This window comes from Neocloeon triangulifer, unplaced genomic scaffold, assembly GCF_031216515.1.
Source record: "Neocloeon triangulifer isolate White Clay Creek 2 clone unplaced genomic scaffold, ASM3121651v1 ptg000006l, whole genome shotgun sequence".
Taxonomy (NCBI): Eukaryota; Metazoa; Arthropoda; class Insecta; order Ephemeroptera; family Baetidae; genus Neocloeon; species Neocloeon triangulifer.
In genome coordinates, this window is record NW_026775549.1 from 808,712 (window position 1) to 831,137 (window position 22,426).

General features: G+C 36.0%; 6 protein-coding genes across 7 annotated transcripts; 2 read left to right on the plus strand and 4 right to left on the minus strand.

Moving 5' to 3' along the window:
- Positions 1-51: 51 nt before the first annotated feature.
- On the plus strand, positions 52-10,457 carry LOC132194486 (kinesin-like protein KIF14). The gene is made up of 15 exons (XM_059615791.1): positions 52-213; positions 421-497; positions 635-828; positions 905-1,160; positions 1,211-1,438; positions 1,494-1,779; positions 1,835-2,023; positions 2,117-2,236; positions 7,213-7,376; positions 7,821-8,201; positions 8,255-8,588; positions 8,640-8,798; positions 8,861-8,974; positions 9,034-9,192; positions 9,249-10,457. Exons 2-15 carry the CDS (start codon positions 427-429, stop codon positions 9,828-9,830), a joined length of 3,237 nt encoding a protein of 1,078 aa, XP_059471774.1. The 5' UTR covers positions 52-213; positions 421-426; the 3' UTR covers positions 9,831-10,457.
- On the minus strand, positions 2,321-5,229 carry LOC132194491 (uncharacterized). The gene is made up of 3 exons (XM_059615796.1): positions 5,013-5,229; positions 2,652-3,686; positions 2,321-2,578 (listed from the first exon to the last, which is right to left on the minus strand). The coding sequence occupies exons 1-2, from the start codon at positions 5,200-5,202 to the stop codon at positions 3,511-3,513; spliced, it is 366 nt and encodes a 121-aa protein (XP_059471779.1). The 5' UTR covers positions 5,203-5,229; the 3' UTR covers positions 2,321-2,578; positions 2,652-3,510.
- LOC132194489 (uncharacterized) lies at positions 10,013-11,403 on the minus strand. The gene is made up of 3 exons (XM_059615794.1): positions 11,210-11,403; positions 10,500-10,628; positions 10,013-10,350 (listed from the first exon to the last, which is right to left on the minus strand). Exons 1-3 carry the CDS (start codon positions 11,304-11,306, stop codon positions 10,115-10,117), a joined length of 462 nt encoding a protein of 153 aa, XP_059471777.1. The 5' UTR covers positions 11,307-11,403; the 3' UTR covers positions 10,013-10,114.
- Positions 11,404-13,432: 2,029 nt separating this feature from the next.
- On the minus strand, positions 13,433-14,624 carry LOC132194287 (uncharacterized). The gene is made up of 3 exons (XM_059615458.1): positions 14,436-14,624; positions 13,962-14,081; positions 13,433-13,816 (listed from the first exon to the last, which is right to left on the minus strand). The coding sequence occupies exons 1-3, from the start codon at positions 14,512-14,514 to the stop codon at positions 13,596-13,598; spliced, it is 420 nt and encodes a 139-aa protein (XP_059471441.1). The 5' UTR covers positions 14,515-14,624; the 3' UTR covers positions 13,433-13,595.
- A 3,565-nt stretch (positions 14,625-18,189) lies between these two features.
- Positions 18,190-20,767, plus strand: LOC132194350 (uncharacterized). 2 transcript variants are annotated; one of them, XM_059615575.1, is made up of 8 exons: positions 18,190-18,475; positions 18,533-18,675; positions 18,740-18,933; positions 18,993-19,178; positions 19,243-19,694; positions 19,752-19,830; positions 19,896-20,121; positions 20,179-20,767. In XM_059615575.1, exons 1-8 carry the CDS (start codon positions 18,366-18,368, stop codon positions 20,445-20,447), a joined length of 1,659 nt encoding a protein of 552 aa, XP_059471558.1. In that variant the 5' UTR covers positions 18,190-18,365; the 3' UTR covers positions 20,448-20,767. The 2 variants fall into 2 exon arrangements, with proteins under 2 accessions (XP_059471558.1, XP_059471556.1); XM_059615573.1 differs by having other exon boundaries at positions 18,191-18,475; positions 19,234-19,694.
- On the minus strand, positions 20,575-22,345 carry LOC132194352 (uncharacterized). The gene is made up of 3 exons (XM_059615578.1): positions 22,123-22,345; positions 21,289-21,405; positions 20,575-21,165 (listed from the first exon to the last, which is right to left on the minus strand). The coding sequence occupies exons 1-3, from the start codon at positions 22,235-22,237 to the stop codon at positions 20,951-20,953; spliced, it is 447 nt and encodes a 148-aa protein (XP_059471561.1). The 5' UTR covers positions 22,238-22,345; the 3' UTR covers positions 20,575-20,950.
- Positions 22,346-22,426: the final 81 nt, after the last annotated feature.

Sequence of the window (22,426 nt, forward strand, 5' to 3'; positions counted from 1 at the left end):
CGCCAAGAAAGGAATGATTACATTTTTTTGATTGGCTGCCCCGAAGCCCCGCCCCTACAGAGGAAAGACAACTCTCCGCCGCAACGGTCAAAAATAAAAAACACGCGAAATCGAGTGGAAAACAGAAATGATCATCTGAAAACACGTTTTTTTCTTGGATTCACTTGGATAATTCTTGACAAATATCATCTGAAAAGTGTGCATTAATCTAAGGTATGCAAGGAATTTCGTTCGCGAGGAACTTTTCTTTGATAAATCATTCAAAACATCTAAAAGATAATGCATCCGCATTTTGTGTCATATTCCACGCCTGGTTTTTCAATGCCTACAGCGCCTGTTTTAAATCCATTCTGTTTCAGCTTATAAGAGATGAAGTTTTCAATTTAAATTATTTTTATTTAAAAATTTCTATAATTTTAGCACATCATGAGAGACATTGTTGTGCCAAACAGATACAATAAGGAGAATAAAACACATCATGCAGCCGGCACATCGAGGTAAAAATAAGAGATTTTATAATTATTTAAACACACCACCCAAATGTGCTTATAAATTTATGATAGGAACATTTTTAGCACTTTTTAAAAGTACCGTACCAAAACTATGCAAAACATTAATAGCAGAAAAATTTCAGCTCATCAAGACCTACTCCAACTGAGAAAAGCAACTCTTCTTTAAATTCGTCTTCAGCCAAAATCACAATCGAGATGAAAACTGCTGTCACTCCAGGCAGAAAAGATGGGTTTGCCACCCCGAAAATAACTGTGTCGCAGCACAAGTCAAGTTCATCGACGTTTCACCAAAAGAAAACACAAGTTTACAGTTCAAGTATGTATGATTGTAATATCAAAATACTCCAAACACCGTTGAAAAATTTCTCTTAATCTAATTTAAATTCATATAGCTACAGATTCTTCAACACCAGTTGGAAGCAGCAAAAATTTAGCCACGCCAAGTTCTGCTTTCAAAACACCAGACTTAGTGAGATCAAATTCTGTTAGCCAAAAGAGGAAGTTTTTCAACACTCCCACGTCAACGAAGCATCCAGACACTCCGATTCCCAAAAGAACCGCCAACCAAAGTCTTCACGCTTCCATGACTGAGACAGAGGAAGAGTGTAATGTTACAGTGGCCGTCAGGGTCCGCCCTTTAAACTCCAAGTAATACAAAATATTTAGAATCGAGCATTTAATATAAATAAAAATTATAGAGAGCGAACTGAAGGCAGCACAATCAAGACTGGTCAAGATGGACTTGTGACGATAGACGGAGCCGACGGTTCTTCCCTCAGTTTCCAATATGAGCACTGCTTCGGACCTGATTCAACGCAGATGGAGGTCTTCAGGGATCTGGTGCACCCTTTGCTCACAAAAGCCTTGGAAGGCTACAATGCTTGCTTGTTTTCCTACGGGCAGACAGGTTCTGGCAAAACCTACAGGTAGATTTAAAAATATTTTGATTATATTAAGGAATTCAAAAACTTTGCCTCTCAGCATGATGGGTGCCGAGGTTGTTAGTGGCTGCAAAGTTAGTCGAGAAGCCGGAATCATACCTCGATTTGGATTTTCCCTGTTTGAGAAAATCAACAGAGGTAAAATGAATGTATCCATCGAAGTGTCATACTTTGAAATCTACAACGAGAAAATCCGTGACCTTCTGAGTGATGACGCTGGACTGCGACAAGCCAAACCAACCCTCAGGGTGCGAGAACATCCTCAGTATGGGCCGTATGTAGAGAACCTGACCGTGCAGAGCGTCAGCAGTTTCGAAAGTCTTCAAGTACAATTTTTATTTATTGAAGTGAAAAGTTGGAACTATTTTCTTTTATCGTTAGGGATGGCTGCGCCTCGGTATCAGCAGAAGGGCCACTGCCGCCTCTGCTATGAATGACAAGAGCTCCAGGTCGCACAGCATTTTCACCATTACACTGACTCAGGGCCCCAAAAGAAGCAAAGTGCACCTGGTTGACCTGGCTGGAAGTGAGCGACTGGTGAACACCTGCGCCACAGGAGACAGACTCAGAGTATGCATACTGATCAATTTTGCAGCTGTTTAGAATTTTAATATTATATAATATTATTTGTGATATTGATTTTTTTTTTCAAATTGATTACAGGAAGGAGTGAGGATAAACACGTCCCTCTTGACTCTGGGCAAGGTCATCAACGCTTTGGCCGACAAAGCAAAAAAGACGTTTGTCCCATATCGAGACTCCATGCTGACCTGGATCTTGAGCGTAAGTTTCCAGAACAATTTATTTTTATTTTTATTGACCCATAACAACATGAGGGTGCCAGTTGCGTAATAACAAAAACTTTAGTTAGTAAATTCAAATCTGTTTATTATGTCAACAATTATTTTACAAAGCTATTGCCAAAAAAGCAGAGATCCGATTGAACTTTGTGGGTCGCCAATTAGTGAAAATCAAGGGAAAAGGGAGAGCCCATGGCCACCTTGAATACAACTTGGCCACACCTGCACGACCTGCCACATTTGCAGTTTGAATTTTTGCAAAATCTGTTGACGCAGCTCTCAACAGTACCAGTGGACGAACTTCCCTTGCAGGAACAACACGAGCCTAAAATCATGTTTAGCAAAATTGATTTTTTTTTTAGTTTTGCGCTGACAAGGTTGATTATTAATAATTTTACCGCTATTGTTATTGCGCAGCTCGTCCTTTTTGCTTATCTTCGGCTTCATCTCGAAAAATCTTATCAGAGACTCGGTGCTCGCCTTTTTAACGGTTTGTTTTCACCCGTCACTGTGCCTCGTAGTTTTAGAAACTTTGGCCCAAGTGCAAAATGAACGTCATGCGCGCTGCGGTATCTCTCACTGCGCCTGCCGTGTTCGCCGACAAGGCGACTCGAGTGCACCATTGGGGCCCCAGAGCGGTTTCCCATGCAATGTGCCAAGAATAGGCTGCAGATACATGCACCGATGGCCGAGAGTCACTCGCTAAATAAAAATAGCATGATTCACTGAACTGTGAAGGCGATCGCCTGTGACTAAAATGCTTTGTCTTTAATACAAAAGACAATTAAAATTTACAAATGAATTTCTTCGAGCCAAGGGTTAAATAAATAAAATGCATTTTTTCCAGAAAATAGAAATAACTTTGTAGAAATTTATTTTTCTCTATTTGAAGTAGTTAGTTTTTTAATCTTTTAATCAGACTTTGCCGTACATTGGCCTTATCTTTTTTCCATTAGTTTTTATCCACGTTTGACAAAAATATAGAAACCTTAAACTTAATAAAATATTCATTAAACCAAAATTTAAAAAATCAAAATCAGTTTTAAAAAGTGCTAATACTCCTCAGGAGTCAACTCTCCTGTCTCTCAGGTCTACAGGGCAAAGTGTTAAGTGCGAACTGCGAATTATTTGTACAAAAAGGAGGAGCGCTTATCAGCGATTAACATTTTTTAGTCTTATCTCGGGCGCAACCAACGATCTCTTCACGTGTTTTGCACCCAATCTCTCCAGTCCATGATTTTCGCGATCGAAAATTTTTCACTTTTGCTGTTCTTGGGGTTCTTCCTCCTCTTCTTCGATCGTACTTTCGCTATCCTGCCTCGACTTTGAGCGAATGTAGTTGTTGAGTTGACGGCGCCGATTCGCTTTGCACATCGGACAGTCTTTGTGGTCTTTCGAGCCTGACGATTGTCGGTGCCTCGGTTTCTCGGCCACTGTAACAAGCAATTTTAACAAAAATTAGCGATTTCTAGCAAAAGAAATAAGATAATTTTTGTAATTTTATAAATATTTGCTAGAAAAATACTTCATAAGTTCCGAACTAAGTACTAAGATTTATTTATCCCAAATTGTTTGTATTTTTTCGACCCACAAAAATTGGACCGAGGTCCCTGTTTGTTATCAGAGAAAACATCTACTCGTCTGGTTGATCATGATAATTTTCAAAATAAAAATCAACGAATGAATCTTTGTCAGGGGAAAACTTTCTTTTTGAAAGTCAAAGGAAAAGAATTTTTGATATTTTTCACTCGCTGAGAAAAAGTGAACGTCCGCAGTCGCAAGGATGACGGACAATAAAAAATAAATAACGACTCAAATTGCCACATAAAGTAACGCGCTTATCATCCTGTTGCCGCGCGCCATGCGACGATACTATGATGTGTTTGGCATGAGAGTGATAAATGTTTGGTAATAATTATGTGTGCGTAGCCTTGGGAGTAACGAAACGAAAAGTCCAACCAAAATATTTTTGACTAGAACTAGGCGAGGTCCGCCGCTTTCTAATTTTTGCCTCTGACCTCAACGTCACTTTCAGGGTTTATAAAGGTCGTTTGCTCACTGTACAAGATAAATTAAAAATATGCGTGTCATTTGCTCGCTGCAGGATGCTTCGTGTGGTTTAGGGGTTTCCCGATTATTGCTCGTGCACTAACAAAGTTTCTCTAAAAAACAAAGTCATAAAATTTATTTTACTCTTCAGCACAAGTTTAGCATTTTCCTTACGACCGCAATTTTTTACAATGCACGTGATGCGCCGAACCTATTTGGATAAAAACCTCGCGTCTCTCATGTGATCTGCAGCGGATGCTTGAAATTTAACCACTCACATTTATTCTCAACCGACCGAGAAAAAAGGCTTTCTCCGATGGAGCGTTGCTAACTAGAGACGAAAACAGAGCGGCGACCTGCGTGGGCGCACGTAGCTGTTTCTTTGCGCAATCTTGACAGCGTGCGTTTCGCAAAATGTAAACATACGGAGAGTCTAATTACTCCTTCACTCTGTTGAGGCGAGAGAAATTCGTTTCCAATCTTTTTTGTTCTACGAAGGTCTCGTTGGATGTCGAAGGTCAAACTGAACAGTTGACTATTGATTTGTGAAGGATTTGGCATTCATCGGATATTTAAAAAAAATCTGAATATCAAGCAAATTCAGAAGAAAAAAAATCAATAATGATTGTGCGATTGATCGTTGTTCCGCTTCACCTTATTGTCGGAACTTAAAAAAAAAAATTGCTGCGTAAATTGATTAGGGAACGCACCTTTCGAGGTGGACTTGTTCGGGCCCCAGAGGATGCGTTCCTCCTCGTAATTGTAGTAATTGCTCTGGTAGGTGTCGGGCAGGTACATCAGGTCCATGGCTGCGAGTCTGCTTTTGGCACTCGGGAGGGTCGACGGTGCGTTCTTCCCGGAGTGGCTTCTGTTTAGGACTGGACGAAAGCAAGCCAGCATGTTCTCCACTCCCCTCGCCCGAAGCCTCTTTTATTCCGCGAGCGAACCAACAAGTCCAACGAGACGCGCGAGTCGTTCCGAGTGAGCACGATCGAAGCTCGAATTGCGTCTCATTAGCTTTAAGCATGGGCCTACGTGTCCTTTTCAATGACACGCTCGAGATCAAATTTCAAATTCCAAGACAAATAAATTGGATTTTTAACGATTTTCATAATTGAAAAATATATCATCTTATAACAGAAACTATTTTACTGTTGAAAATTTTCATTTTTACTTCTAAAGTTTTCCACCTGGAATATATTTAATTATTTATACCGATTTATACGAATAAAAATGACGCGCATATATATTAAATTGGGTTATAAAATAAACTATTATTCATTGGGTTCCTTATTTTTAATGGACTTATCAGAATTCAAACAATTTGCATAGCTCTTTCATTTCTGATAAATTTTTTAAGTCGTAAAACAAAGTTTTCTTCAATGGAAAAAATTTCCCAAGCTTCAACACTTATCCGCTATTTCCATTATCAAAAGACAATGCTATTGACCTTATCTATAATTTTTTGCGTCATTCATAATTCAATTCTCAAAACGGAAGGGCTTGTCTCAGAAATTATCACATGATTATTTTGTTTGCTACTTTCAAAAATATTTTGTAGTAAAATTTAAACAAATAGGAGGCATTAACCTGTTGCTACGTGCTTAAAAATAATACTTTTCCGGTATGCGCCGCGTCAAACTGTAAGGCTGTGGTTCTGCAAAGATAAAAAAAAATTCAAAACCTGTTGGCTTCCAACAAGGAAAGTTATCATCAAAGATCGATGTTTGATCAAAAATTTAACGTTCCCATCATACAAGTTATTTTTTCTAGATAAAATAATTTTAATAATTGAAGAAATGTACACTAATAGTAATATAGAGTAATTTAAATTGTAATTTTTCGTGTCAAGGAGAAAATTTTGTCCTTGTCTTTTCTTCTGGGAAGAAAATCTTTCTGCAAATTGAGAGTATTTTTTTAGGTCGTGCCATGAAGTTCTCGTTTTACCACTTCAAGTTGGACGATATTTCTTTCTTCAAATATTATTAAAAAGATAATTTTTGATAAGGATGCCCTTTGTTATCAACATTCGCAAATTAATTAATTTGGCTTTCTTAAACTGTCAAAAGTGAGCTGGTTTTATTTGAAAGCATTCTCGCGTTTCTTGGAAGACCTTTCTGCGATTTGTTGCATCTCAAAAGCCGCGTGCAATTGAACAATGCTCAAGAGAGTTTATTGCTCCTGCCAGTCTTTTAGATTAGAAATTTATCGGTGCGCGACGTGTTATTATTTATTTGCTCTCAGCGTCCAACTGGCTAGAATGGCAAACATTTATATAGAGTCTACGTTTAGCAATCTGATCTTACAATAGAGAACAAAAGTTGATACGTGGAGTGGTCATTGCGAATCCAATTATGTATTCATTTTGATTGCCGCCGAAGGCTGACCAAGCGCAATTATTAGGATAGGGACCATTATCAAATTTATTTGATCGCGACCGCTATTACGCGATTAAACGTTGACGTAAGCACTGGCGTTTGAATTTTATTACAAAGAGAGAAAATATGAAATTTCTTCTCTGGGAAAAATGAGTAGAGAACGACCAAGCTGTCGCACACTATTAAAATTTTTGTCTCGTCTCGCATCAGCCAATTTTATCAGTGGCGTCTGCATCGCACTACTAAACTTATTACTTAATCTTCAAACACACACTGTACGGCACAGTATCTTTTTTCTAATTTATTCACGGCAATTACATTATCAGATTTGATGCGTCACTGCAAAACAAACAGCTGCGAAGACGAAACGTAGAATTAAATTGTTATAATCCCCATTATTCATACCTCACATGAGACTGATGCGGCTATTTTTAATTATTCGCCTTTTGGACGATAATATTTTGCCTGTTTATGCGTTGCTGACCTAATTTCTAAAGGATGATAATTATTTTTTTTAATGTTTTGATCGCAGGATTCTTTGGGTGGAAGCGCAAGGACGGTGATGCTGGCCACCGTCAGCCCATCCAAGTTGTTTGTCGAAGAGACTTTGGCCACTTTGCGCTACGCCTGCCAAGCCAGGACCATCGTCAACAGACCGCAGGTTCAGCTTCAACAGGGCGCCACCCCACAAATGCAGTAAGAAAAAATTTTATTACTTTAAAATTATTTAATAAAATATTAATACATTACAAATAGTTCTATGACAAGAATAAGACAATTAAACTTTGGATTTTTGAAATGAAAAATTTAGTCAAATTATATAAAAATTCAGTAAAAATTCATGACAAGCCCCTCAAATGAATCATATTTTTTTTAATTAGAGCTAAGAATTCAATCTATCTTCTAAAAAATATTCCAATTAAATTAAATAAATGACAATTTTAAGGCCAATTTAGTTTCTTAAAATGGAATAGTTTATAAAACAAATTAGTCGTAAAAGATTTAAAAAATTATAATAATAGAATTTCCAGTTCCACGTAATCAATTTTTTTTATTGAATGTAAGCAAATAATTTATTTTTTTTATTCAATAACTAAAAATATCATAGGTGCAATTAAATTAAATGAATCAAATTTTAAGGCGTCAGCTGCACGAAGAAATGGATCGACTGAGGCAAGCTCGCGAAGAGTATGAAAAGCGCGGCGCCGGCCGTGAGGTGCAAGCGCTTCAAATGGAGTTGTCCTCGGTGCGGCAGAAGCTGCGGCAAGTGGAGGAGGAGCGTTCGGAGTGGGAGTCCAGGGTCAAGGCCTATGATCTTGACCGCTCTCGCCAACTTGCCGAATTGGCGCGCAAGGGAGTGACCACCAGCGATAAGCCAGGGTTGATGTTGTTGACCTCTGACCCTTCCTTATCACTCCATTACGCGCTGCCCACCGAGGCCAAGCCGAAATTGGTGTTCGGCAGTGTCCAGCCCCCAGCAGATGTTATCCTCGACTCGCCCCTTGTGGCCGAAAACCACTGGTAATTTTTTTGATAGTAAATATTATAATTTTTAAATAATTTTGAATAATTAGCTTGTTGGAGTTGAAATGTGGCACCTTCTGGCTGACCCCTTGCGAGGGCTGCGAGACTTTTGTCAATGGAACTTTGGTAACCCAGGAGTTGCCCCTCACAAATCGGGACAGACTCGCTCTCGGAGGTGACGTGTTCCTTCTTTTGAATCTTGACAACTTCAATGAGTCTGAAACTGGCACTAATGCCCCTCTTGTGGACTACGAGTTTGCTCGCATGGAGTTGAGCTTGGCCCAAAATGCGAGACTCAACATGGAACTAACCTCGGCCAAACAGAAGGCGCTTATGGAACTGGAGGCCAAGAAGGCAGAGCTGGAAAAACTTGGAGCATCAAAAGTAGTTGAAAAAATAATTTTGAAATAAATCATGTATAATTTTTTATTGAAGGATGCTGCTGAGGCAGAACTGGAGCTGATGAGAGCTGATCAGCAAAAATTGGCTGCCGCTTTGAGGGCCGAGATCGAAGCTGAGAAGAGACGAATGGAGCTTGCTATGGCCCCGCTCGACATCAGTATTGCACCTTCGTATGATTCAAACTTCATTCAGGTAGGAGAAAAAAATAATAATAAATGTTAAATTCTGAATATCTCAATTTTTTGCTGTTGTAGGAGTTGAAAAGTCTTGAGCAAGCTTCAACGGCGCCGTCTGGCATCGGTCTGCATGAAATGCACTGCTTGGTTAAAGAGGCAACTCAGCGCTGCAAACAATTAGGCCTACCATATGTAAGTTTATAGAAGAAAAAGAATCAAATTTTATTAAATTATTATCATTATTATTTTAGAGGTTCACTCAGGCCCAAAAAGTGAACTCTGGAGGCAGTTCAAACCAATCAGCGTTGCAACCTTGCGTAAAAATCCGTGGAAAGGGAAGACTTTCTACTGTGTGCACAAATGACCAATTTATGGATGTTCTGGACACTATTAGAGATTGCGAAGGCGAGGTATATTTTTTTTTTTTTTTTTTTATCATATCGGGGACTTATTTATCTATATCCAGGTTTCCACTGCCACTGATCAGCTAGAAAATGGTTGTCTCTTGGAATGGTGTGAGGACGAAAATGACTCTTCATCGTCTGAGAATAGCATTTTAGTTGACATGGCTCCATTCCGACGCCCGAATTCCACTCCAGCAACTACAATTGATCCCGAAAAATGCTTTGCTGTCATGCAAGAAACTCTGAAGCAGCTCCAAGGCGTCACTTTCAAGCACCCGAATGCCAGTACTTATCTGAAGAATGTCTCTGACTTGTTGTGCCAATTGGAAAGGGCGTACTTGCACCCGGAGTTTGACTCGTTCCAGTCAGAAATTTCTAGTGTCCACAGCGAGAAGTCAAATGACACGGCCAAGTCTGACTCGTGGCTGAGCGAGGCTCTCGACAGACTTCGAAACACCTCGGTGGCGTCCTCAATCGCATCATCAGCAGCGTCCACCTCCACCATTCTTTACTCGCCACCCTCAATTTCCGCAGTGCCCATGAAGTCCAACATCAGACAGCCTTTGGCAGATTCGCCTAGCAAGGAAGTCCGGTTCCACATCAAGTTGAGCAGAAAGCGAAAAAGCGACCCGAAAGATAAGTGACTAGAGTAATTTGCTCAAACCTTGAAATCTTGCCTTTACGATTGTGCCTTAACATAATTTTTCAAAACTAACCTGTACATATATAAAATGTACTTACGCATTTAAATTATTTTCCCGTATTTTTTAATTAACAGACAATATGCGACAGGCATGTTTGATAAATAAAATTGATCTGCATTGGAGTTTTCAACAATAAATATGTAATTTATTTGTACAAAATAAATAATGATAATGTTAGGGGGATTGAAAAACTGTGCTCGGATATGCCACTGTAGCACACAATTTCATTGTTGTGTGGTCATCCATTGGCTTGGAAGAAAAGTGTTAGTGCCAAATAAATTCTTTGAAGTATCAATTCCATCAAAATATTTGAGCATCTTCTGCGCTCTCTTGCCACTCTGGAGACTCTCCGAACGAGACTTTTTGCGTCTGACAAAGAAGTCAATCAAAGAGGCGGTTCGGTCGGACAACGAACGTCTACTAGAGGACGCAAAGGAAGATCGGTCGCTCGAACCAAGGCCTGAAATATTCATAAATCCTAATGAGAGACCGATTAAAGACGCTAAAAATTATTTATAATTAAATATATGTTTACACATTGCAAACTTGATTTTAGGCAGCAAAAATGCAAATAATAAAATGTTACAAAAAAAAATAAAGAAATCTTACTGTTGTTGCTCAGTGAATCAAGATCGTCCGTAAGACTGGAACGATATATTGGTATCTTTGGTGATGAGGTACAGAATGGAATCTTGAGAGGCAGATCGGAGAAGGAGTCTCGGCCGCTGCGATAATTTGCTGAAATTTTTATGAAAAGAAAAAAATCACTATATTTAGTTTTTACAAGAGAGGAAAAGACTTAAAATTATAATCTTATTTTATGCTTAGGATGTTCATAAAGTCGAAAATGAATGAAAGAATTATAACTTTTTTATCTTTCTCGCATCTCAAAAAAAAATTTGTGAAAATTATTGCTGACGGATTTTAAGAACGGAATATTATTCTAAAAATTAATTTTTTTTATGGGGGGTCTTGTTCAATATCATTGTGAAAAATGATTGATGAAGGATTTATTTTTCAAATTTTAAAATAAAATCCTGCTATGGGCAAAAATTGCCTTTGCAATAGATCAATAAACAATTTTTTTTAACTAAAATGGAAAAAAGTTGAGTTTGGTCAGATATTATATGAATTTATTCCCTTTGCTTATGGACCAACCAAATTTTTATTCCTTTTAAAAGGACCATCGGCGTTATGGGATTAGCATGACGTGAGTATTCCCTAATATTATTTATATAATTGTAAGATTATTTGGTTTTTACCTTATTTTTTATGGAACTTAAAAATCTGCACAAAATCGATTAGGGAACGGAACAAACCTTTCGGGTTGGACTTTATAGAGCCCCAGATGATGCGTTCGTCCTTGTCGGAGTAGTAATTGCTCTGGTAGGTGCCAGGCAGGCAAATCATGTCCATGTTTTAGTCTGCTTTTTGCTCTCGCGAGGGTTCACAGAGGGGTCAGAGGGGCTGCTTCTTCTTACTGGAAGAAGGCAAAACTTCATGCGAACTCCTTCGGCCGAAGCTTTTTATTCAGCGAGTGAGCAAACAAGTCCAACTAGCGGAGCGAGTCAACAAGCTATGCGGCGGGGGTGAGCAAGGTCAAAACTTTAATTGCGACTCCTCATCAGCTGATAATTATGACCAATTTTAAAATCCAATTTGAATAAACTGTATTGAAGGAGATTGGAGCTTTAAAAAAAATTGGTGTAGATTAACTGATAAAGAGAAAATTAGTTTTTTCATGTTCCATAAGTTTTGTATTGACAATATAAATCTCAGTGAAATATATCAATCGATTTTAAAATGAATGGAAGATTTTTATCCTTATATTTATCCTTATTTTAAACAAACTTTTAATACTTTTTTACACTTTTTATGTGAATAAACTTTATTTGAATTATTTTAAAAGTTTTTATTTGAGACTTTCAATAAATTCTGCGGAACAATTTGATTATAATTTTTTCAAATTGAATAATCCCATAATATTGATCGACAATAATCAGATAATAATGAGTAAATATATTTTAACAAAAACGTCAATCTTCAATTTTTTTTAAATCCTTAAGTCAATGATAGGGGTGACATTGCCTTTTTTTTAAATCAGTGCTGTCAAAATTTTTGTCAAAAATGAAATTGATGCAATAATCAAAAATTTTAATTTTACTTCTGACGTGGAAACTAAAATGGCTCGCTATAAAAAAAAAATTTTTTTAGTTTTCTATATATGCTATAAAAAAAACAGGTAAATTTTAGTCTAAAAATCCCCCATTGGCTATTTTGGGGAAAAAATCACTTTCGCCATTCCGGATATCTATCTCAATTGGTAAATAATACTGCCGCAAATAGACTAAAATATACTTATTGATTATAATCTAGTTCAAGGTTGGCAATATTTTTTTCCAAGTATGATTCGCAAGCAGATTTTTTTGATAAGGATGAAGGACGCCGTTGAAATTTGTGTAACTGGGTCTTTCAAGCCCTACGACCATGGAGACCAGAGAGCCCCTTTGCTTTATTTACCCTTTTATCACTTGAAGGTTGTGTTGAATGCACAATGCCCAAAACGTTTAAAAAAATTAGAGAGTAAATAAAATGGGGGATTAAACTGCCTGGCTTTTAAATGCACATTGGTGAGCAGATAAAGTATGGATTGCACATATTTTCAGCATACTAAAAACTTTTCCTTTCTCACCATTCCTTGTACCTATGATTATATGCTGACAATGATAATGGAATGGAATAATTCCAAAATTTTTTGTAATGTTCTCTTGCGATGTAATATAATATGCGGCATGCGCCAATTGGAGAATCATAACTATTGGTGTTCTGTGTTGATCACTATTTGATTTGCTACAATTCTTGCATTTTTTTTATCCCGTACATGCAAATGAGAATTAAAGTTTATGCATGTGTTTGATCTTTGATCAAATTAAATAGTCATTATCATGATGACCAATTATTTATAAAAATGGACTATATCATTTATTCATTTTTTGCTACCACTTGCTACGATTAAACACTGAATCACTTTATATTCTTTTAATGAAAATTAAGAACAATTCCTTCACCCAGGAACAAGCTGCGAGGCGCATAAAAAAAATCCGCGAACAATATGCAAATTGATGAACTATAGTATAGTCAAATCAGCCAACTTTTTAAGCTGCCTCTGCATCTGCATAGCACCTTTTAGTTAACATCATAAGTTTGCAAAAACAAGCAACTTTGATGACAAAACCAAGAATTAATCTGCACTTCAGCGCCATTATCCGCATTATTCATGCCTCACATGAGGCTGATGAGAGGCTATTCTAATTTGAAATCTTTTGCCTGTCAAGTTCTTACTTATTTTTTATTAATTTAATAGATTAAGTTTTTTTAAATTGAATTTTCATGTTAAAAGCCATTTTTATTGTATTCAAAATTAAATAAATAAATGTATTTCTGAGGCAATCTTATGATGAGTACAAAGAGCGCCAACCTCAATTTCCGCAGATCATTTTTCCATTAACATAGACAATATTATAATTAAAAAATGATCAACATTTAAATTTCAAAAATATTATAATTATAATTTATTAAACCAAAAATGTGTACAACTTAAAATTTACAACAATAAATAAATAAATAAAAATAAATATATAATTTATTTGTACATAAAATAAATAATAATTTTACGGGGTAGCACACTGTGCGCGCCATTTGATTTCATTGTTGGCTTGGGGGAAAAATTCCATATGCATATGCAATCTGCGTAGTATCAATTTCGTCAAAATATTTGAGTATCCTCTGCGCTTTTGTGCCACTCGGGATACTTCCCGAACGGGACTTTTTTCGTCTGACAAAGAAGTCAATCAGAGAGGCGGTTCGGTCGGACAACGAACGTCTACTAGAGGACGCAAAGGAAGATCGGTCGCTCGAACCAAGGCCTGAAATATTCATAAATCCTAATGAGAGTCGCTAAAAATTATTTATAATTAAATATATGTTTACACATTGCAAACTTAATTGATTTTAGGCAGCAAAAATGCAAATAATAAAATGTTACAAAAAAAAAAAATAAAGAAATCTTACTGTTGTTGCTCAGTGAATCAAGATCGTCCGTAAGACTGGAACGATATATTGGTATCTTTGGTAATGAGGTACAGGATGGAATCTCGAGAGGCAGATCGGAGAAGGAGCTGCGATCAATTACTGGAATTTTTATAAAATTTTCTACAGTTAACACAAGAGAGGAAAAAAACAAACAATGATGAATTTATTTCATGCTTTCAAATGCTTTGAAAGTTCATAATATCGAAAATGGAAGTATTACATTTTTTCTCTCTTGCATCTCAAAGTAAACTGAGTAGAGAAAATTGTTGGCCTTCTTTTTATTTTAAATTACAGATAATTATTCTAAATTTTAAAATAATGTTCATTTAATTAATTGATCTTAAATTGAACCACATAATGTGAGAAAATATAATATTTAATTGAATATACAATGTAGCGTTCGCTTAATTTTGGGACAAGACTTATAAAAAAATCGATTATAAGTGAATGCACCTTTCAGGTTGTATTTCTTAGGACTCTTGATGATGCTTTTGTAGTAATTGCTTTGGAAGGGCAGGTCCAACAGCTCCATGACTGTAAACTTGCTTTTGACACTCGGGTACGTTCTTCTAGGACGGGCAGCGTCTTCTAACTGAAGGAAGGCAAGACTTCGTGTATTCCTTTGGCCAAAGACCGCCTTTTATTCAGCGAGAGAGCAAACAAGTCCAACTATATGAGCGAGTCGAGCTATGCTGCGGGGGAGTATACAAGGCCGAAACTTAATTTTGTCTCATTAAGCTCTATGATAATAATGACCCATTTTTTCTTTTTTTTTTTTTTTTTAGGGTCAGGCCAAGAAAAAGTCTTGTCGGCCTGTGCCCTTTATTGGTGGTACAGAAGGCACTACCCAATTAATTTTTTTTTTTTTTAATTCCAAATTGAAATAACTGTTTTTAGGAAGCTTAAAAAAAATTTATGTCATATAAAATTATTCCGCATAAAATTAATGATATCATTTATTCATAAAACTTTTCTCTCAAAAATAAAATTTTGTGCTGTTTTTTTTAGGAAAAATTTAAGATTTTGCTTTTTTATATATATGGTTATAATATCTGTTTGATTTCTTCAATACATTTTGTGATATTTTTTAGTATGGACTAATGGAAAAATTGTTTTACATTTTTTTTTTTTAATGCTACAAATTTAATTTTTTTTTCATCGGATCTTTGATAATCATATCATTCTAATTATATTTTTAAATATTCTATCTGAAAACTATTTTTACGAAAAATATTGCTGCTTTAGATTGTTTGATAATGATAATTTATCAAGACTTTATTTTAAACTTTAAGACTTGACCTGTTTAAACGTCGTTTACGACTTCTTTGAGACAAATACGCATTATAATTTCTTTGCGACTAATTATAAATGTTTATAAATATTAATAATTCGGGGAGCAATATGATCATTCTGTTTTAATTTTAATAAATGCAATTGTTTTACTGATTGACTATTGTGTGAAAAGTGTGTGGCCACACACTGGCTCGATTTGACGTGGCTTGGGGTCTTCTATTGAGGAGAAAATTATTAAAAAATTTGTACAAAATTCAAATTGATCAGTAATTTAAATATAGAAACTTAAACAATGGCTTGCTAAAAAAATTTTTAGACTATGAGAAAATGTACCAAGCAACTAAAATATTTAAGCCTTAAAAGCCACTCGTTTTGGAGGAAAAATTACTTAAGCCGAATTTTAGAGGTATCTTATCCCGAGTAGAATAATAAATTTAATAGTATTAAAAAATTGACAAATAGACCAGAAAATTTCATCTCAGGGTTATAATCGAGTTCAAGGTTGACAATAATGTTTTCCAAATATCATAATCAGAAAGCTATTTTTTTGATAAGGACGCCCTTGCGCTTCTTACTTCGTGGAACTCGGTCTTTCAAGCCCCGCAAGACTAAAAAGAACATAGAGTAGACCTAGCCCACCACATAGCGAGAGGTTTCTCTGCACTTCTCCGCCTTAACTTAATGTAATGCATTTACCCATTTTACCCTTATCACTTGAAGGTTGCGTTGAATTGAAGTGCTCAAAATTTTTGTTGAATATTTAAAGGTAAATACAATGGAAAAATTCAGATTGGCGAGCGGTTAGTGCTCTAATTTTCAGCATTTTCAAAACATACAACTCTTATGTATTTTCCTTTTTTTTTTGTATTATAGTATTTTTTTCGTACAGTGCACCAACTTCATGTGTTGTTCACATGCAATGTAATTTCTACGAATTTCTGGAGAGCAAATATATTTAATAAATGAATCAAAAATACCCTTCTTTGGGCCGGTTCGTGCTTGCGCTGTCCAATGGCTCGTAAATAGTATCTTTTTTCTATATTTATTTTGCCATACCTTCAGAGCGGGAAGCTTAATTATTGCTCTGATAGGCTGCTAAGTTTGTGGTCAGTCAAAAGACCTTTCCGCTAAGAGCACAGCATCTCAAAAGCCAGTGTGTACGATCAAACAAGGCGAGCAGAGTTCGTTTCTTCTGCAAGATTAGGAAATTTATCTGTATAATATAGTAGCGCGTGTTTCTTTACTAAATTTGCGATTAAGTTAATAATACACGTGCTAAAACAAATTAAGTGGGCTGCGCTACCATCATTATGTATTGTTATGCATTAAATAAAAAAAATCCGCGCAGTATGGTATTATTATTTGTAACTATTATTATTATTTATTCTTCTCATTGTCAGTCAATACAGTAGTAACCAAATTAATTTATCAGCGGCGTCTTTGCACCTGCATCGCACCTTTTAGTTTATCTAGCTTCAAACAACAAACCGAAGCATCGCATTTTTATTTTTATTTACGCAAGGTTGTGATACAAATAACAAATTCATAGTTAAATTTGATAACAAAATCAGGAATTAAGCGCCACTATCCGCTTTATTCATGCCTATAATATTTAATTTTTTTTAATCTTTAGCCAGAAAAAGTTCATATCAGTAAATCTTTTTTTCCTGGTTAAAGCCATTTTAAAATAAAGTTAAAGGATGTCAAAGGCAATCTTTTGACGAGAAATAAGAGCGCCAACCTCAATCTTTATTTTAATTTAAAAAAATAACTGATGTATTTTATTTGCAGAAAATTAAAGCACGATTAACTACGATGGCGGGACAAGTCAATAGCAGAAAGCGAGCCGAAAGAAAAATAAAAAATTAAATTTCCGAGGTACGAAAGTGAATATTGAATTTAATATTTAGGCGGGGTGAGTATTTGCGGCGGCGCGCTATGTGCGAAACACTCCGTGTGCCTATAGAATGCCGAAGACTGGACTTTAAATTTCAAAAGCTCACCCTTGATATAAAATGTTGCCCATCCAGAAGTAGTTTCTTTGCGTATGTTTCTTCTAAGAAAATGAATTTCAGTGGGACGAGTTTGTAGAATTTGAGTGAATAATTTAATGTGATATAATGATGCGCGCAAGAATAAAACGTGATCCTTTTACACAGTAAAATGCAGCAGACTTGTTTTTAAAATTCAATTGCACGCTTACCCCTTTAAATATAAAGCAATGCATAATGCAGAACTTTAATTACTTATACTATCATCTATTTTTATTGATGAAAATAAAATTTGTAGAATAACGAAGCCCCCTATGAAATTTAAGCGGAGATATTATTAAACTGTCAATGAGGTAACAAGTTTGCGCTTTGAAGTCAAATAATGCGTTTCATGGAATTAATTAATGAGCGGATATATCCAGTCAAGTCAAAGCCCTTGCAATGAAGAGCTGCCCGTCCAAAAATAGCTTATTCTTGCATCATTATATATTTTTTTCATTTTATAAAAAAAAATTAATGTAATTTATATGGGAATGAAGTGCTTATGAATTCATAGGCTCCACATGCCGCATCTGGGTTTATAGATCTGTGTTCGCGAACTTCGCGAGTTAAAAGACATACCTCAAAACATAATATATGATATGTACAAACAACGAACTTAAATCTGAAACTTAAATCCAAGCGTATTCCTTGAAATAAAAATAATGAAAATAATATGCTCCTCTCAAAGATTTTCACCGCCTATATTTGTACGAGTGACATAAAACTCTGTCCTACTCCTACAACGCACAGCACATCTCATCCTTACATTAATTTATTATTTATTTTCATTTATATACTTTTATCATACTTATAGAACATTACACTCCTTGATTACATTTTTTCTCTTCGCGCCAAACTAAATCTCCACACTTGCCTGTTAAAGGGGCGTAACCAAACGGGCCGTACCAAACGACGGACGTACGACGGACGTCCGGCAATCTTTTTCTCGATTTTCCCGCTTTGCCGCTGTTGTTTTAGATTATCCGTGTAATAGAATTACCCTCTCAGAACATTTTATGTAATAACAATTTAAAACTAAGTTCAAACTGGTCCAAAAATGGCCAAAACAAGCACCTTCCGTGGCCCTTCATATCGCTATCATGCAAAGATACCCGTCACAGATCATGAATTGTACCAAGAAGCATTCAAACAATTCCAGCAGTTCAAGTAAGTATCAAAAAAATATTTAAACTAAATTTTGTTTTATTAAGAAACCTTTTGCAGGTATCTGACGATTAATAAGATGGAGATTACGATAGGTTCGTTTGTTGAGCTGCAAGATGATGTTGAAAGGCTTCAAATTCCAGGGTCGAAGGATAATCTTCCTCCACCTAAATTTGCCCAAATCTACAGGATTTTGGAGACTGGTAAAAATCCTTTTGACGTTTAGATTGCTCTTTATTAATGGTTCCTGCATTTATTTTTTAATAGATAATGGCCCATATCTTTTGGTATTTTGGTTCCACTCCATATCCGAAGGATTGAAAAGCTTACCATTAGCCCCTCCCAAGGACAGAATCCTACAATTTCCAGATTTTACAACAAAGGACGTGATTTTGGATAGGAGAAGATCTCCAGATTTCTTTGGCGGAGTGACTTATCATCAAATTGCTGCTGTCAGATCGGTTTGGAAAAATCTTAAATTGATTGAACTATAATTTTAATAATTCCTTATCATCTCCAGTTTGTTAAAGTCCACTTCCGTGATGACCCAATAGAGAAACTTGGAGAGTCTGGAATGGAGTTCATCCACCGCTTTGATGTTGCGTACAAAAACGATAAATCAATCTTGATTCCTCGTTTAAAACCAACTGACCTGAAGAATGATGTCTACCCAGTTGACGTTAAAAAGACCAACGAAACCTTGAAAGTAAGCAGTCTATTGATTTTCTTATTTTTGATCAAATTATTTTAAAATATTTTAGGTAAAGACGGTAAAGTGTGCAGCTGATTTGGCACCACCTGCCACAATAGACTCTAAATCAGCAAGTGTAAGTGGACAGAAAAGCAGTGACAGTCAAAAAAACAAGGAGAATGTGGCACCATCCACTTCAAAAAATAAAAGAACGCCTGTCTCAACTGAAGACGAGGACAAAAACCTTCAGACAAGACTTCGAGAGAAAGTTATCCAGACAAGAAGCAATCAGAAAAATCAACCAGACAGGAAGAAACATGCTGAAAAGCCTTCCATTTCAGTTGAATCAAAGGAAGAAACGGAAATCAAGAAGCTCCAGAGGAAATGTGATAAACAGAAAGAAGAGAAAATTAGGTTGGAAGTCACTGCTCAGCTATTAAAAGAGAAACTCCAGAAAACTGAGATTGAGTCTACAGCAAAGGCGAGCAGCGAGCCGGATAAGAAGAAAAATAAAAGAAGCGAGCAATATTTGTAAGTGAGCCATGATCCTTGAATTGGAAGAAACCTGAATGAATATCTTTTTTCTAGAACCCATCTCAAAATCATCTCCCAAAGGATGGCGAGAGGAAAGAAAAAGGAAATACTGCTCATCCACCAAAATTTTCTGGTAAGTGACCAATATTCATTAATATTAATATGTAACAAGTTAACTGTGAATTTATTAAATTAAAGGAACAGGACGAAGCATCCGAAGTCAATGGAATTGGAGTTTGTGATGATATGGTGCTGGTTGCGAAGGCTGAGTGCAACGGAAAACTGTTTAGCTACGCTCAAAAGCTAGCCACCCAGATTTTCAAGAAAGAAGGGGCCAAGTTTTTTTCCACTTCGGGCCGTGCGCCCAAAGGTGATAATCTGAACACCCTAAAATTCCCGTCAGACTACCTTTTTGGATTTCAAAGTAAGTTGAAATTGGCTATTAATTAATAGTTTGTACCTTGAATTAATTGTATTTTAGAAATTGTGGAGTTGACCGCTAAAGCTCATGATATAACAATGCCTACAAAGCCTGCGAACCTCAAGCCTGATGATGATGATGCGTACAAGAAACAGATTAGGGAGGTCACAAATCGAGCTCTAAACAACTGGCTGAGCAAGTTGCGAGACCCTTTCCGCACTCATTGTCAAGTTAAGTCTAGGAAGAACAACAGTGGCGAACCAGTAGAAGACAAAGAGAACTTTGATGAGAGCAGTCAGAAGTCATCAGAAGAAAGTAGTAATGAATGAGACAAAAATCAAAGCGGTCTCATTGATCTAATCTTAAGGAATGTCGTCTGATGAAAAAATTAAGTCACTTTTTATAAACTCTTATTGTATTCTAAACCCATCCTGTCTCACAAAAGCAACGGCTGTGCTGTGTGCATAATAATTTTTATTTTTCAGACTGCTGATATTTGTATTTTGATAATGAACTGATTTTATACAAAATATTTGAGTGAGATCTCAGACGCTATTCAATAATTTATTTTGTGACAGTAACAGAAGAAAATTGATTTACATTTGTATTCCTAATGAAACAGAAATTTCAAGAAGATTTAATTTTCAATGATTTGTTGTTTTCTTCCCAACTACCTAGACTCCTTTGCAAACAAAAATACGATAATATATTATGATTAACATGTTGGATCAATAAAATTCATCTTTATTTAATTTATAACAATTAGATAATAAACTACAATTTATTTGTACAAAATTTATATACATAATGTTGGCAAGGGTGAATTGTTTTTTCATTGTTGTAAGGGTACCCACTGGTTTGGAGGAAACATGCCTGGTTGAATCTTTGTAGGAACCGCTTCGATAAAATATTTGTATAAACCCGTCACTTTTCTCTCACTCTTCGAACGTGACTTTTTGCGTCTGACAAAGTACGAGTTGGAGGAGCCGCTGGAGAACGAAGGTCTAGTCGAGGACACAAAGGAAGGTGGGTCGCTCCAACCAACACCTGAAATGTTTTGTATCATAAATATGAGGAGATACAAGTTAAAGAAACTTGGAATTATCAATATATGATTCCATGTATATATTGTAAACTTAATTTAAAATAATAATAATTAATCACTCTTACTGCTGCTGCTCAGTGACTGAAGATCACTTGGAACATTTCCTGACATTTTAGGTGACGAGGCACAGGATGGAGTCTCGAGAGGCAGACTGGAGGAATATTGACCGCTGCAATCAATTGCTGAAATTATAAGAATTTACAATTAGTTTTCATAATCAAGACAGGAAAAATAAGATCTAGCAAAAGTCGAAACACATCCGTAATTTAATTAATTACTGCATTGGAAGAGCAAAGGCGAAAATAGAGGAAGAATCTAAACTTTTATAAACCTATTTATAGTCTCTTGCATTAAAAAAGGTAATTTGTTAAATTTAATTAGTATTTGATGCAATAAAATTAATTTATTAAAATTATTGCTGCTGGATTTTCACACCGCATAATGTGCACCACAGTTTTTTTTTTATTGAGTTTTGAAAATGATTATTCATTTATATTTATTCTTCTTTTGTCAATGATAAAAAAATTTTAAAATTGGAAAAAGAGAATAGTTTACAAATAATATATTATGTCTGCTGATGTCTGCCAATATGCCAATGTCTGCTAAAACGACTGATATCAAAACTCAGCCGCCGCGGTAAACCCTCATCAGTATTACAAAAAAATGTTAAAAAGTATTTTTTTTTCTGTGAAGGTCTCGTTGAAAGCCTCTATTTAAAAAACATTAAATTTGATTCTTAAGGATTATTTAAGTTTTAAAGTTTTTATCATTTAATAATTTCGTAAATTAGACCAAATTTGTACAAAAATATTGAAAGATTAAGTGTTCCCCTTTTAATTTTTAACTTACAAAAACTGCCGAAAAAATTGAGCATATGTAATACGCGGAATTGAACACACCTTTAAGGCTAGACTTCTTTGGGCCCCAGATGATGCGATCATTGCGGTTGTCCTCACAGTTGTAATAACTGCCCTGGTTAGTGAGGTTGGGCAGGTACATCAGCAGGTGATTCATGGCTGTAAGAGAATGCCTTTGACACTCAGGAGGGTCGACGGTGCGATCTTCTCGAAGGGGCTACTACTGCGGGTACTGCGGAAAGGAAGGCAAAATATATAATATGCTCCCTCGGCCAAACCCGGCTTTTATTCAGCGACTGAACAAACAATTCCTACTATACAGGCGCGGGCGGCGGGGGTGAGTGCC

Bases quoted from the DNA above. Each gene is read 5' to 3' on its own strand.
- LOC132194352 (XM_059615578.1), bottom strand. From the start codon at position 22,237: ATGAATCACCTGCTGATGTACCTGCCCAACCTCACTAACCAGGGCAGT. The intron at 21,406-22,122 runs GTGTGTTCAATT...TTATAATTTCAG, and splicing joins AAAGAAGTCTAGCCTTAAAG to CAATTGATTGCAGCGGTCAA. The intron at 21,166-21,288 runs GTAAGAGTGATT...AAAACATTTCAG, and splicing joins TCAGTCACTGAGCAGCAGCA to GTGTTGGTTGGAGCGACCCA.
- LOC132194491 (XM_059615796.1), bottom strand. From the start codon at position 5,202: ATGCTGGCTTGCTTTCGTCCAGTCCTAAACAGAAGCCACTCCGGGAAG. The intron at 3,687-5,012 runs GTGCGTTCCCTA...TGCTTGTTACAG, and splicing joins GAACAAGTCCACCTCGAAAG to TGGCCGAGAAACCGAGGCAC.
- LOC132194489 (XM_059615794.1), bottom strand. From the start codon at position 11,306: ATGGACATGATTTGCCTGCCTGGCACCTACCAGAGCAATTACTACTCC. The intron at 10,629-11,209 runs GTTTGTTCCGTT...TAAAAATTTCAG, and splicing joins TATAAAGTCCAACCCGAAAG to CAAATTATCGCAGCGGCCGA. The intron at 10,351-10,499 runs GTAAGATTTCTT...TGAATATTTCAG, and splicing joins TGATTCACTGAGCAACAACA to GCCTTGGTTCGAGCGACCGA.
- LOC132194486 (XM_059615791.1), top strand. From the start codon at position 427: ATGAGAGACATTGTTGTGCCAAACAGATACAATAAGGAGAATAAAACA. The intron at 829-904 runs GTATGTATGATT...AAATTCATATAG, and splicing joins AACACAAGTTTACAGTTCAA to CTACAGATTCTTCAACACCA. The intron at 2,237-7,212 runs GTAAGTTTCCAG...TTTTGATCGCAG, and splicing joins TGCTGACCTGGATCTTGAGC to GATTCTTTGGGTGGAAGCGC.
- LOC132194287 (XM_059615458.1), bottom strand. From the start codon at position 14,514: ATGGAGCTGTTGGACCTGCCCTTCCAAAGCAATTACTACAAAAGCATC. The intron at 14,082-14,435 runs GTGCATTCACTT...TAAAAATTCCAG, and splicing joins TAAGAAATACAACCTGAAAG to TAATTGATCGCAGCTCCTTC. The intron at 13,817-13,961 runs GTAAGATTTCTT...TGAATATTTCAG, and splicing joins TGATTCACTGAGCAACAACA to GCCTTGGTTCGAGCGACCGA.
- LOC132194350 (XM_059615573.1), top strand. From the start codon at position 18,366: ATGGCCAAAACAAGCACCTTCCGTGGCCCTTCATATCGCTATCATGCA. The intron at 18,676-18,739 runs GTAAAAATCCTT...ATTTTTTAATAG, and splicing joins CTACAGGATTTTGGAGACTG to ATAATGGCCCATATCTTTTG. The intron at 20,122-20,178 runs GTAAGTTGAAAT...ATTGTATTTTAG, and splicing joins CTACCTTTTTGGATTTCAAA to AAATTGTGGAGTTGACCGCT.